This window comes from Sphaerodactylus townsendi, linkage group LG04 (genome assembly GCF_021028975.2).
Source record: "Sphaerodactylus townsendi isolate TG3544 linkage group LG04, MPM_Stown_v2.3, whole genome shotgun sequence".
Taxonomy (NCBI): domain Eukaryota; kingdom Metazoa; phylum Chordata; class Lepidosauria; order Squamata; family Sphaerodactylidae; genus Sphaerodactylus; species Sphaerodactylus townsendi.
Genome location: NC_059428.1, coordinates 81,755,003 through 81,770,137, shown reverse-complemented (window position 1 = coordinate 81,770,137; position 15,135 = coordinate 81,755,003). Strand labels below are relative to the sequence as shown.

The following is a 15,135-nucleotide window of genomic DNA, read 5'->3' as shown; positions in this document are numbered from 1 at the left end:
AAGCCTTTTGGAAATCCAAGTAGACAATGTCCACTGGTTCCCCCTTATCCACATGCCTGTTTACATCCTCAAAGAACTCTAGTAAGTTTGTAAGACAGGATTTGCCTCTGCAAAAGCCATGCTGACTCTTTCTCAGCAGGTCTTGCTTTTCTACATGTTTTATAATTTTATCTTTAATGACAGATTCTACTAATTTACCAGGAACAGATGTCAAACTGACTGGCCTGTAATTTCCCGGGTCCCCCCTAGATCCTTTCTTAAAGATTGGTGTGACATTGGCCATCTTCCAGTCTTCAGGGATGGAGCCTGATTTCAAGGATAAGTTGCATATTAAAGTGAGAAGATCAGCAATTTCATGCTTGAGCTCTTTAAGAACTCTTGGGTGAATGCAATCTGGGCCAGGGGATTTGGTAGCATTTAGTTTATCAATGGCTGCCAGAACTTCTTCCTTGTCTACCACTATCTTCGCTAGTTCCTCGGATTCGCCTCCTAAGAAGCTTGGTTCAGGTGCAGGAATTTTCCTCACCTCCTCTTGGGTGAAGACAGATGCAAAGAATTCATTCAGCTTTTCTGCAATCTCCCTGTCATCTTTTAGCACACCCTTTGTTCCTTTGTCATCTAACGGGCCTACCGCTTCCCTTACTGGCTTCCTGCTTTTGATGTACTTGAAGAACTGTTTGTTGCTGGTTTTGATGTTCACAGCCATGTGTTCCTCATAATCCTTTTTTGCCTCCCTTACAGCTAACTTGCTTCTCTTTTGCCACCATTTGTGTTCTCTCTGGTATTCTTTATCAGTTAAGTTGGACTTCCATTTTCTAAAAGACATCTTTTTTTTCCTAATAATTTCCTCAACGTCCCTTGTTAACCATGGTGGCTTTCTTTTGGACTGGGCGCTGCCTTTCCTAACCTGCGGAACACATTCCAGCTGAGCTTTTGTGACTGTGTTTTTAAATAACCTCCAAGCATCTTGGACATTTTTGACTCTCTTGATTTTCCCTTTCAGCTTCCTGCGCACTATCCCCCTCATCTTTGAGAAATTTCCCTTTCTGAAGGCAAATGTAACTACATTAGTAGTTGTCACTTGTTCGCATGCAGAGATACTGAATCTGACAGCATTGTGGTCGCTGTTCCCTATCGGCTCAACAACACTGACTTCCCGCACCAGGTCCTGGGTCCCACATAGAATTAGATCTAGGATCACATCTCCCCTGGTTGGTTCTACAACCATCTGCTCTAAGCCACAGTCATTTAGCATATCCAGGAATGTTCTCTCCTTACTATGACCTGAACATGCATTTTTCCAGTTTATGTGGGGATAGTTAAAATCGCCCATTACCACGACATTTTTGCTTTTGTTGGCCTCTCTAATTTCTTTTTCCATCTCAGAATCCTCTTGTGCGCTTTGGTCAGGGGGACGATAATATATTCCTAATGTTAAACTATGCTTCACCCCTGGTATTGATATCCACAGTGCTTCTGTAGAGGAATCAGCTCCCCCTGCATTGTCTATTTTATGTGACACTATGCTCTCTTTGATGTAGAGGGCCACCCCACCCCCAATACGCCCTGTCCTATCCTTCCTGTAGAGCCTGTAACCTGGGATAACAGCATCCCACTGGTTCTCCTCATTCCACCATGTCTCTGTGATGCCCACTATATCAATGTCCTCCTTCAAAACTCTGTACTCCAGCTCCCCCATTTTAGGTCGAATGCTTCTACTATTAGCATAGAGACACTTGTATACTCTGTCTCTGTCCCTAACCTGGGATTTATGTGTTTTGCCCTCTAGCCTTTTGTAGACACTATCACTTATCACATTGCTGTGCTCTTCACTTGTATGTGGTTGATTTAAAAAAACCTCCTTCTCTGTCTGCATCCCCATGGACTCTGTATTCCGAACCGAAGTCACCTCAGCTCCTGTCGGCTTTCCCCCAGGGATCAGTTTAAAAGCTGTTCTGCCACCTTTTTAATGTTGAGCGCCAGCAGCCTGGTTCCTCTTTGGTTAAGATGAAGCCCGTCCCTTTTGTACAGGCCTGCCTTATCCCAAAAGGTTCCCCAGTTCCTGACAAATCTGAAACCCTCTGCCTTGCACCACCTTCTCATCCACGCATTGAGACCCTGTATCTCCGCTTGCCTAGCTCGCCCTGCGCGTGGAACAGGTAGCATTTCAGAGAATGCCACCTTGGGGGTCCTGGATTTTAACCTTTTTCCTAGCAGCCTAAATTTAGCTTCCAGAACCTCCCGGCTACATTTCCCAATGTCATTGGTACCAATGTGGACCACAACTGCTGACTCCACCCCAGCACTGTCTAACAGCCTATCTAGACGTAGCGTGACATCCGCAACCTTCGCACCAGGCAGGCAAGTCACCATGCGGTCATCACGCCTGTCACAAACCCAACTCTCTATATTCCTGATGATCGAATCACCCACTACAAGGAGCCCCCCACCTCCCCGAGGGGTATCCTCAGTGCGAGAGGATATCTGACCACCAACTAAGGAAGGGGTCCCATCTAAGGGAACATCTTCCCCCACCGCAGACTGGCACCCTCTGTCACCCAGACTCTCATTCTCCATGACATCTGAAGAGATGTCACCTTGGGAGTGGGACCCGGCTGCTGGGTCCCTGAAAGCCTTGTTTGTTGCCCTCTCTGCCTCTCTCAGCTTCTCCAGGTCTGCCACCTTGGCTTCAAGAGAACGGACACGTTCCTTGTATGCCAGGAGCTCATTGCAGCGAGGGCACACCCATGACTTCTGGCCTAGTGGCAGATAGTCATACATGTGACATGTGACTTGCTCCCAGGCCTGCTTTCAGGGTGGCCCACCGGCTCCAATCCCGCCTCCCAGTGACACTGTTACCCCTCCTGGTTCACTTTTGTCTGAATTTCTGGAGGCAGGTAAACTCTCCATTCCTGATGAGGAAGGCAGTCCCTCCCTGGTGCTCCAGGATGGGCTGTGGAGGCAGGGTGACTGCTTGTTTGTGCCGCCTGTGCTGCATAAGCAAATCATCCAGCAGGGGCACGATGCGAAATCAGCTCATCACTTTGGTTTTGTGAAAACACTTCATCTTGTATGGAGACAGTTTTGGTGGCGTTCAATGAGAAAAGATATCGAGGCTTATGTAAAAGGACGTCCTGTCTGTGCTATGGCCAAAAACCTTCCGGGCAAACCTCAGGGGCTGCTACAGCCTATTCCAATCCCAGATGGCCCCTGGAAAGTGATCTCCATGGACTTCATAACGGACTTGCTGGAAAGTCATGGCAAGACTGTAATCTGGATGGTGGTGGATTTGTTTTCCAAACAGGCTCATTTTACCCCCTGCTTTGCCCCAAAACTGGCTAAATTGCTCATCCAGCACATTTATCGGTTACACTCAGCCCCTGACAAAATAATTTCTGATAGGGCTTCCCAATTTGTTTCAAAGTTCTGGAGAGCTTTTCTGAAGTTCTGGGCATGAAACAAGGATTGACATCAGCATACCACACCCAATCTAATGGCCAGTCAGAATGCTCCAATCAGACACTGGAGCAGTACCTCCAGTGCTACAGTAACTATCATCAAGATAATTGGGTGGACCCTGCCTTACGCAGAGTACGCTTACAATAATGCCGTTTATAGTAGCACGGGGAAAACACTTTTCAAGGTGGTCTCTGGCTGGTCAGCTAAGCCACTTCCCTTTTTGGGACAATTGGTGGTTGAGCCTCCTGATTTACCGAACTGGATACAACAGATTGTGGAGGGGTGGGACTCTATTTTACATGCCTTACAGAAAGCCAAGGATTCCCAAAAGAAGTAGGCTGACAAGCACCGCAAGCACATTTCCCTGGTGGTGGTGATTCAGTGTATCTTTCTACTAAGAATTTGAGAGACATTCCATAAGTACACTAAACTGGGGCATAGTTTTGTGAACTATGAGTAGCTTATTATTTCCGTATTACATAACACCTTCACTTTTGGCCTAATTTATTTATACAAAACTTGTGATAACTCTGAGGAAGAAACATTTATTTTGAAAATGTCGTGCAAGTACTGAGCATTTAGAAGAGACTCTATATTTTGAGAACTACACGGAGGGATCTCCCAGTTGCACTGAAGCCAAGGACACGGACTCCTTCCATTCTCATACCACGTAGAAACGTGATTACTTGATTTGCTCACTTGGAATACTTACAATTGATTCTTGAATGAATGTATATATTTATGAAGGAATACGAAAAGACTATTCATGCAGTTGGTTTATGAATGAACTGAGAATGAAGACAATTGACGCTATTACTTTATGAATGAATTTTTGGATTTATGAATGAATTATATATAATTTTTGGATTCATGGACTTATGAATGAACTGTATATAAGTGTAAAAGTCATGATTTACCAGTGACATAGGATTGTTTTGATAATAGCTGTTTCATCGCGCATGCCCAAGCAAGCCAGGGGGAAGGCCTTAAGAGAGGCGGAATGTCAGGATGTGCATCATGGGGGTTTGGCTGTTACTGGGGTGTTGCTATGGGATGATACTATGCCAAGTTCTGTTTGCTGCTATGCTGTTCTGTTTCTCTCCTGCAGGTGCCGTATCTGTAACCTTGAGGGTTTGAAGAGATGTTTCAGTGAATGCTAGTCTGTTTTCGTTCACATGTTGGTGGGAGGGAGCACTGTTGCATATTATCAACTGTTCTGAAGGATTAGCTCAGAACAGGCTTTTGCTTTCTACCTGTCATCAGCAATAAAATCTTTGAACTTTCAAGTGTTTCATTGTCCATGCGGGGAGTTCTGACACATGGGCACTGACAAAAACCGATAGAAGAAAAGTGGATGCCTTTGAGATGTGGTGTTGGAGAAGACTTTTACAAATCCCATGGACAGCTAGAGTCACCAACAAAGCTGTCCTGGAGCGTATTAACCCAGAGATGTCCCTGGAGGGCAAGATCACTAGACAGAAGCTGACCTACTTCGGACATGTGATGAGGGCAAATTCACTGGGAAAAGAGATGCTACTCGGAATGGTCAGTGATAAACGGAAACGGAATAGCCCAATGACTCGTTGGTTGGAAACAATTAAGAGGGACATGGGCATGAACATCAACCAATTGAAAGAAGTTGTGGCAAACAGGGAAGCATGGAGGGGACTTGTTTACAGAGTATCCAAGAGTTGGACACGACTAAACGGATAAAGAGAGAGAACCACTTGTGGTAAAGATAAGAAGTTTAAGCCACATTCTTTTCTAGCTGAGAGAGAGGAGGAGTCAGGTGTCTCTGGGAAAGGAGTGGGGCAGTTAGTCATTTGTTTTCTGTACGTAGAGTAGTTTTGGCTGGGATTTTCCAGTTCTGTCAATAAATGTCTGATGACCTATTTTAATTGAACTGCTGTTTCTGAATAAAACTTTTCCTAAAATAGAAGGCAAGAGTCTGGGGGTGGGGAGGTGGGGGGGTGGGGAAGGTGTATGTTTTATATATGTCTGTATGTTTTATATATGTCTCAGCTTCTGTTTGTTTTATATATGTCTCAGCTTCTGACTGTATGTTTTATATGTTTTATGTTTTATATATGTCTCAGCTTCTGTGAAATCCTATTTAACTTTATGGGAAAAGTTTGACAAAGTTGACTTTTTAGCTAAACAGCTCATTTGAACTTTCCTTGGGGAAAGATTGCTGGATCAGTGAATCCACAGTTCCCACATGGACAGTTTCTGGAGTTGCTCTACATGCACCTGTAATACCTTGTTCTCTTTAACAGAGTCTTTTGCATAGCAATATTACTCCTGTTCTAGGCTGTATGTTTTTGCTGCGTTTTGAGTTTTGTATGACATTTCAATGGCACAGTAAATTACACATGCTGTTATGTGGGCATAGAGGTTTGTTGTGCTACATAGACTTTGGTGTGTTGTTTATAGTTCCTTTGTCTTTTTACCAATTCTGGGCACAAGGTGGCTTTAAAATGTTTATAAGAACATAAGAACATAAGAACAAGCCAGCTGGATCAGACCAGAGTCCATCTAGTCCAGCTCTCTGCTACTCGCAGTGGCCCACCAGGTGCCTTGGGGAGCTCACATGTAGGATGTGAACACAATGGCCTTCTGCAGCTGTTGCTCCTGAGCAATTAAATGCCTTCTTTGATGAGGCAGCTGGACTCATGCGGAGAAGCTGCCACACATCCCAATCATAACTTATCAAGTGGCTTTTTTTTTTGTCGTTGCGCACCCAGGTGGCCATAAATGACTGGTGTGCACAGGACAATGACTGGGCAATGCACACCTTTTGAAACAATCCCCTTATATACAAACTTGCCAGGTCAATTGACCAAATCTCTAACCAGGAGGACAACAACATCTCCTGCTCCATGAGTACATAAGAACATAAGAACAAGCCAGCTGGATCAGACCAGAGTCCATCTAGTCCAGTTCTCTGCTACTCGCAGTGGCCCACCAGGTGCCTTTGGGAGCTCACATGCAGGAGGTGAAAGCAATGGCTACCTTCTGCAGCTGCTGTTCCCCGAAAGCACCTGGACCACGTTAAGGCATTTGCAATCTCAGATCAAGGAGGACCGCTATTGTTAGCCATAAAACGACTTCTCCTCCATAAATCTGTCCAAGCCCCTTTTAAAGCTATCCAGGTTAGTGGCCATCACCACCTCCTGTGGCAGCATATTCGAAACCCCCAATCACACGTTGCGTGAAGAAGTGTTTCCTTTTATTAGTCCTAATTCTTCCCCCCAGCATTTTCACTGAATGCCCCTGCTATTCTAGAGATAGTGAGAAAGAGAGAAAAATTTCTCTCTGTCAACATTTTCTACCCCATGCATAATTTTGTAGACTTCAATCATATCCCCCCTCAGCCGCCTCCTCTCCAAACTAAAGAGTCCCAAACGCTGCAGCCTCTCCTCATAAGGAAGGTGCTCCAGTCCCTCAATCATCCTTGTTGCCCTTTCTCTGCACTTTTTTTTTTTCTAGTCTCCTCAATATCCTTTTTGAGATGCGGCGACCAGAACTGGACACAGTACTCCAAGTGCGGTCGCACCACTGCTTTATATAAGGGCATGACAATCTTTGCAGTTTTATTATCAATTCCTTTTCTAATGATCCCCAGCGTAGAGTTTGCCTTTTTTACAGCTGCCATGCATTGAGTTGACATTCCCATGGAACTATCAACTAAGACGCCTAAATCCCTTTCCTGGTCTGTGACTGATAGCACTGGACTTGTATAAAAAATTTTGGTACTTAAAACAAATTATATAAGCAAAGTGATTGGTGTCAACTCCTTGTAAGTTCCCTAATAAACAGTTTAATTTTTTGGAAATGTTCTTCTTGTCATGCCGATTTCTGTCCTGCGAGCTGGTAGTCTGCATGCTTGCTGGTACTTAGAAGGGTACAAGTTATTTCAGTGACTGAAACCATTAATGGCTTAAGGGTACCATTTGAATTACTGTTAGACTGATTGCCAACATTATAAAATATCTGATAATAAATCTTCTTCGGCAACACATAAATCTTCTGCAAGTATAACCTCCTTCGGTTGTGGGTTCTGTGGGGCCAATTCAGGAACAGAACTTGCAAGGCAAACAGATTTAAAATACAAAATTCCTTAGCGCAACCTTTCCACCATGCAGAACAATGCAACAAAACTGATGTCACGAACACATAAATATAGCAGTGAGCAGGAAGTGCAACGAACAGTCTCTCTGAAGGCCATTAAATAACTGGGTCATGCTTGCAAAACTCTGTGGTGAGTTAATGCCCACTTCTCAGCTCCATCAAGAGACAAGATCCTTGTCATCCACTTCTCTTTCAAAATGTTTCAGTGCCAATGAAGGAAAATAACTCTTGTCCTTTTGCTGCCGTAAACAGGGCACGGTATTTTACCTTCTTCTTTCACTACCTTTACAAACAAGTAAAAGTATTTTCTGTTTTTGCTGACAGGATGTTTTTAACTTGTGTTCAATTCTTTGCAGCTCCCAGTAGAGACCCAGGCTCAAATCCCCACTCGCGGCGTGGAAGCTTGCTCGGTGACCTTGCGCCAGTGTCAGGCCTGGCTCAATAAACCTCTTAAATCATTCCTAAGTCTCAATTATTGACTGAAATAACAGACCCTTACAGGCCAGTCACAGGCTCATTCCGCACATGCAGAATAATGCACTTTCAAACTGCTTTCAGTGCTCTTTGTAGCTGTGCGGAATAGCAAAATCCACTTGCAAACAGTAGTGAAAGTAGATTGAAAACGCATTATTTTGCGTGTGCGGAAGGGGCCACAAACTCTCAGCACTGACCCTGCCTAGTATTAAGATGGGAGGCATCCAAGGGACACCAGCGTGGTGACATGGAGGCAGGCAATGGCAAACTACCTAGGAACATTTCTTGCCTTGAACACCCTACAGGGTTGCCGCAAGTTAGCTGGGACTTGATGACAAAAAAAACCCCACACAAACCAACAAAAAACACATTCTTCCTTGGCACAATCAAGAAGGGCTCATCAGAGGGGCTGTCTTGCTCTCTAACAAAATTAAATATGTTCCCTTAGTATGATCAATTTTCAGTGACCCCCATTAACGTGCAACCATTCCCTTCTCAAAACAGAGGAAGGAAAAAAGGAAAGAAATTTTTTTTGCTCCCATATAAGGTGCCAGAATTCTCAACAGGAGAAGAACAAAGCCACTGGAGATGCTGATGCAGTTGTGGCCTCTGAGACCCAGCCATGTGCTCTGTTTTCCCACTGCCCAGTCACTAATGAAACCCTTTAGGGCCGTGGTGGCGAACCTATGGCACCTGCAGCAGTGGCTGAAGTGGCTAAGAGCAGTGACTTAGAGCAGGTGCACTCTGATCTGGAGGAACCGGGTTTGATTCCCAGCTCTGCCGCTTGAGCTGTGGAGGCTTATCTGGGGAATTCAGATTGGCCTGTACACTCCCACACATGCCAGCTGGGTGACCTTGGGCTAGTCACAGCTTCTCGGAGCTGTCTCAGCCCCACCTACCTCACAGGATGTTTGTTGTGAGGAGGGAAGGGCAAGGAGATTGTAAGCCCCTTTGAGTCTCCTACAGGAGAGAAAGGGGGGGTATAAATCCAAACTCTTCTTCTTCTTCTTCTTCTTCTTCTTCTTCTTCTTCTTCTTCTTCTTCTTCATGGACTACAATTCCCATCAGCCCCTGCCAGCATGGCCAATTGGCCATTCTGGCAGGGGATGATGGGAATTGTAGTCCATGAACATCTGGAGTGCCATAGGTTCGCCACCACTGCTTTAGGGAGTGGACTAGCGGCCCCATAGTTACTCCACAGCACAGCAGTGCCGGAAGCCCTTAGGATTGCACTGTCAGTCATCCGCATGGACAAAAAGCACTGCCCAATAGTTATAACCTTGGTTTAAAGGGCAGCATGCATATATGAACAAGCACAAGAATGTCATGAGAGAGAATGAAGGGCTTGAAGGAGTAAACAAAACTGGAGTCCAAGAGTTCGAGACTTTAGAACACATTAACCTCAAAGCATCTTTAGAACATTTGTTTTGTAATTTCTCTCTGCCGTTTCTCAAAGTGAATTTGCTGTTTGTAAAAGATGTATGCTTTGGATTTTTAAATTCCCCATCAAATTAAATGTAATTCCCCATCAAATTAAGTGTAAATTAACTGTGATCCTGAGTATGATTTTCTAAAGTTTTCTAAAGTTTGAAGTCCTCAGTTGAAACTGAAGTTTTATGATAGAAAAAAGTCCCAGAAGATACCTATCTTATACTTCAAAGTGTTTTCCAAATATACACTGTCCTTCATGAACAGTGTAATTCATTTTCTGCAAAAGTAAATAGCAAATAAAAAACCTCAAACCAATATAAGGTTTGTGTATTACATACATGAAAACATATATTGTTGTTGAAGAAAAATAATTTACAACAGGATATAGTATCAATTTAAAATATATTAAGAATAATAGATGCAAAGATGCATGGATCTAATGAAATGTAAATATTATAATAATGGTTAGCAGAGTCCTGATAATGCCACTACTATTCCTAATCAATTTCTTTAGAAAACTTAAACATAAGAAAGATGAAAATGAACCTAAATGCTTCAACTGCATAACATCTTCTGTTAAGATAAAAATGGAAATTTCATGTGCCATGCTTAGTATACAATGAGGAACTTGACAATGCAGAAATGTGGAATGTGAAATGCCAAAGGAGATACTATAAAATTCTTGTATAAAAAGACAACACAGAAATATATACGTAACTAGGGGGCCTGGCCACGCGTTGCTGTGGCTGAGTCTGGTGAAGTGGAAAAGAAAGAAAAGGGGAAGCGAACGGTTCGAACATGTGTCATTGCACAATGCTTGCAAGGGAGGGGAGGGGCAAGGGGCCCCTCGCTCCCCTCCCTCTCTCCCATTCCCTTGCATGGCAACCCAGCCGGTCCCTCCCTAACGTTCCCCTTCCTCTGCTAGGGTGGGTGGGCCATGTGCAGGTGGCTGGTCCTGTCCCTTTCACTCCCTTCCCTTGCAGGCGAATTATCTAGCGTAAAACACGCTGGGAGGCATGAGCTATGTTGTGTTCAAATTTCAGAGCGTTTGGTCCAGCAAACCCCCGGACCCTCCCTCACCTTCCCCTTCCTCCGCTAGGGTGGGTGGGCCATATGCAGATGGCCCACCCCATCCCTTTCACTCCATATGGCAGTGGTTTTCAAGGAAGGCATGGTTGTTTCCCTTGTATCAGAGGGTGCTGCTTTGACGGCCAGCAGATGGCGCTGTTGCGGAACAGAACTGTGCTTCCAACTGTCACAGGTGTGGCATGTACACAATAACTGGCACAGTTGTGACATGTACACAACAGGAGGTGTGGAAACAGTATGGAAACCTGGCCGCACGTGAATGCGACGTGTGAAAATTTCAAAGCAATCGGTCCAGTAGCTTGGGAGATTACCTGTCAGCAGAAAAACGCACTGATAGATTTTTATATAGAGAGATGGTTACCTGAATACTACTAATACTGCTACTATTCCTAATAAATTTCTTTGAAATGCTCAGAATCACCAAGTGTCAGGTAAAGATAAGAAGTTAACAAGAGCCTACCATAAAGCTTCAATTACATGACATCTTCTATTAAGATAAAAAGGGAGATTTCCACAAGGAACAGGAGGCTGCAGAAATGCAAAATGCCAAACAAGACGAAACGTGCAAATAGACACGGACCAAAAAAATGTGTGTCTGGTCTCACAACAGTTACGTGAATACTACTTATCCCTAATCAGTTTCTTTGAAATGCTTAGAAGTGCCCAATATCAGATAGAGATAAAAATCAACAAAACCCTACCATAACGCTGCAACTGCAAAAATATTCTTGTAGAAAAACACCAGAACAAAGACATATAAATGTGGTCTTACAACTGTTAATTTAATGGTATTAATACTACTACTATTCCTAATCATTTTCTTAGGAATGCCTAGAACTACCAAACATCAGATAGAGATAAAAAGTCAAGAAAACTCTAGCATAAAGCTTCAGCTGCATAACATCTTCTATTAAGGTAAAAATGGAAATGTTATGTGCCATGCTTAGCATACAATGAGGAACATAACAAAGCAGAAATGTGGAATGTGAAATGCTAAACAAAAAGATACAATAAAAGGGTAGAAGCCGGCTCATCGTGTTCGGCTCATCATCAACATGGGCGGGGCCACGGAAACCTGAACATGATGTGGTCTTCAGGCTCCCTTGGCCCTGCCCACGTCATGGAAGCAACCACTTGAGTGGGGTTGAGGGAGCCTGAAGACCACGAGCCAGCTTCTGCCCTTCCCAGGCCCTGGGGAGAGCAGGAGCAGACCTCCAGGGACCCACAGGGGGTGGGCTACTAGCCCTCTCTCTCTCTCACTCACACACACACACACACACACACACAGCCCAGCCTCTGCTTTCCCCAGAACCTGGGAAGAGCAGAAGCCACTAGCTTATGTCAGGCCTGTGCCATTGCAGGCCTGGCAGTTCACACATCCACAGCCCAGCTGCAGATGACCTGACCGTTATCATCGCCCAAGGCTACGGGGGCCTCGCTCTTTTGCTTGGCATACCTACTGGTAGTTCAATAGAGCTTAACCGTTTGACCTTATCTGCCTTCTTGGAGGAGGAAACTGTCTGTACCAAACAATGCTGTTATTCTCACTGTCCTTTCACATGGTGATAATATGGGAATGTGAGGGTGGGGGGACACTAGGGCTTGAACCAAACTGTAAAGCATATACCAGGGGAGCCAAACCCCTCAGTTTCGGCTACCTGAACCTGAGATGACACAGTTCTAATAAAGCTCTTGAAATCTTCCTGAGTCTTGTTAATGACTGGAGTAACAGACCCTGACACCTCTGACGACATGCTTTTAAAAGCACGGAGGATGGGGGTTGGGGGCGTAGTCCCACCTCCAAGCCCCCTCCCAGGGGCAGGGATTGGGAGGGGCACACCCTTAAGCACCACCCCTGCCCCGCCTCCTGCCCTCCCCAGAGCCTGGGGAGAGCAGAAGGCACTGCCAGCCTCCTCAGATATGCTTTTAAAAACGGAAGCTTAGGGGGTGGGGCCATGCATCTGAGCCCCCTCCGAGTGGCAGGTCTAGGGGGAGGGGCCATGCCCCAGAGTCCTGCTCCCCAGGTTCTGCCCTCCCTAGAACCTGGGGAGAGCAGAAGCCATTGCCAGCCTCTGGAGACATGCTTTTAAAAGCACAAAGGGTGGGGGTGGGGTGTGTGGCTCTGCCCAAATCCCCATCCCCTGGAGGGAGGGGCTAGGGCATGGCCCCATCCCCAAGCCCCACAAAGCCCCTTCTCTGGGGGGGAGGCAACAATCGGTCATGCCCTATGGGAGGACTATTTAGTAGACTCCGTTGTAGTTGCTGGTTGCGGGGATGGATTAGATTAATCTTGATCTCACTGAGCTACACATCTCATGTTCTTGAGCAGGTGGATTACTCAAATCAAATTACTCATGTGAGCTCCCATCACACCACATTTCCTGATCAGACCAGGGTCTGCCTCCCTCACACAAATGGGGCTGCTCGTTGGATGCTACGGGGAAGTATGGAAAGGGTTCAACACCCTGTTTCTTGGCCCTTTCCTCTTGCAAGAAGATTGCTCACTGAGGCAGCAGGTCCATTGGCAGAAACAATGTTACTACACTGAAGAAATGAACGACATACTGGCTTTTCTCCTCATCAGGACCAGGAGTGTTTGCATATTAAAATATGAGCATCCTCACCCTTCCCTTGGCAGCTCAGAAAGGGGCACCTGTTCAGTGACTGTTTGTTGCTGTTAAAATATTCTATTTAATGTCCATGGAATTGATGACTTCATTAAAGGACTAATTAAAAAGAATGAACTACAAGCTTCTTGACTTTGAATGCAGCTCGAATGCCACCATTTACTTCCTTTACTTCACCATTTACATCGCCCCTTAGCTAAAGAGTGGCCACTCTTGAAAGCTGGGAAGGGATGTATACTGAAAAGATAGACGATGTTGACATCTTTCATACATTTATTCCCTAAGAAGGTTGTCCCCACCCAATCCCCACCCAATCCCTTTTCCCTAAACCCCAGTAGCCCCATCAATCATCCCCCTCCCCACCACCAAATTCCTCTGCCAGAACCATGTCCTGTCTTACCCGCCATCCTCTTTGCCACAGAACCTTATATGCTCTATATGCAGGCATGTTGGTGCAGAGATGGATAAGCCAAGAGTGAGGAGCAGAAACTGCTCTGAGCCCAGTGGCTGTTGGCTGCATCTTTTATATTCCTCTGTTGCCGTGGATGCCGGAACCCCAGTATAGTGACATCAGTGGTGAAGGTTCTGAAGTCGACTGACTGGCTGATCTGACTCTCAGTTTTATGAAGCCCTCTGGTATATTTTGGCATTTAATAAATTCGTTGTATTTTCAAAGATGGCATGTGTGACGGATTAGGCTCTTACGGGGTTAATTTGCAATGGTGCAGTTAGCCAGAGCAAAACACCACAGTAACAAACAGAGCAACCTGATTGGCTGGGCTGTAAAGCTATAGCTGGTAGCCACCAATAGGGTGCACTGTCTGCTATGAAAGCAGGAAGAAGCCTGGATGGGAATTGAGTCTGAGTGGAGAGACACGCAGATTCAGGAGTCAGACACAGATCGTGTCAGCTCTCTGTTCCTTCAGTCTGGAGATTGTGTCTAGTGGCAGTGAGGCCAGCGAGAGACAGGGAGAGGAAGGCTAGGTGGCCAGATTCCTCTAATCTCAGACTGTCAGGGAGGACCAGTGTTTCTTATAGGCTGGATAGCCTGGATCTCTGGAATGGGGAAACTTCACGTGGGGGCCCTCCTAAAGTCAGTGACCATTCCCTTTTCGTGCTAAAGGGCGGGTGAACTAGGAGTGTGCTTGACTGCGGGTGGAACGTTTTCCCCCAAGAGGCGCCTGTGGGTGAATAAGTCTGTTCTGAAAACTGTGCTGTAACATCTGAGAAAGAAATAACTACCTGTGAAAAACCTAAAATGCTTTTGAAGCCTTTCTGTTCCATCTGAGAAGCTAAATCAGTCTGGAAATAAAATTTAGTTTTGTTTTAAACTTTAACCAGTACCAGGGTGTGACTGTTTGTCAGAAAGGGGTAATGCCTGTACGATTTAAAAATCCATCCCCCATAAACGGAGTTTCCCTCCGTTTTTCCTGAAGGTTCTGTTTTCTCCTCAGACTGAGAAGGGGGGTTGGTGCAGCATGCATGAAGCTATCTTGGCATTGGAGTGTTGCTGGGGCTATTATTTTGTCCTCAAGAAGTTGAACCAGAAATGATCAGATACAGCAGGAGCAGTGGAGATAAAACCAGGGCACGTTGGTATCCACTGGACTCATTCCACAACAAACAGTATTCGCATAGGTCTTAAGTTACTGTGCACCCAGATGTCCAGGGAGACTCCATTTTGTACCAAAGCAGTGAGTTAAGATCACAAGTATATGCAATTAAATGCCTTCTTTGATGAGGCAGCTGGACTCGTGCGGAGAAGCTGCCACACATCCCAATCATAACTTATCAAGTGGCTTTTTTTTTTGTCGTTGCGCACCCAGGTGGCCATAAATGACTGGTGTGCACAGGACAATGACTGGGCAATGCACACATTTTGAAACAATCCCCTTATATACAAACTTGCCAGGTCAATTGACCA

General features: G+C 45.2%; 1 protein-coding gene across 1 annotated transcript in view; it reads left to right on the top strand.

The window, feature by feature from the left end:
- LOC125431324 (F-box-like/WD repeat-containing protein TBL1X) overlaps window positions 1–15,135 on the top strand; it is a 36,586-nt gene that overhangs the window by 19,268 nt on the left and 2,183 nt on the right. Inside the window, 2 exon segments of the mRNA XM_048494090.1 lie at window positions 7,947–8,016; window positions 14,335–14,398. Of these exon segments, the coding sequence (XP_048350047.1) occupies window positions 7,947–8,016; window positions 14,335–14,398 (134 nt within the window).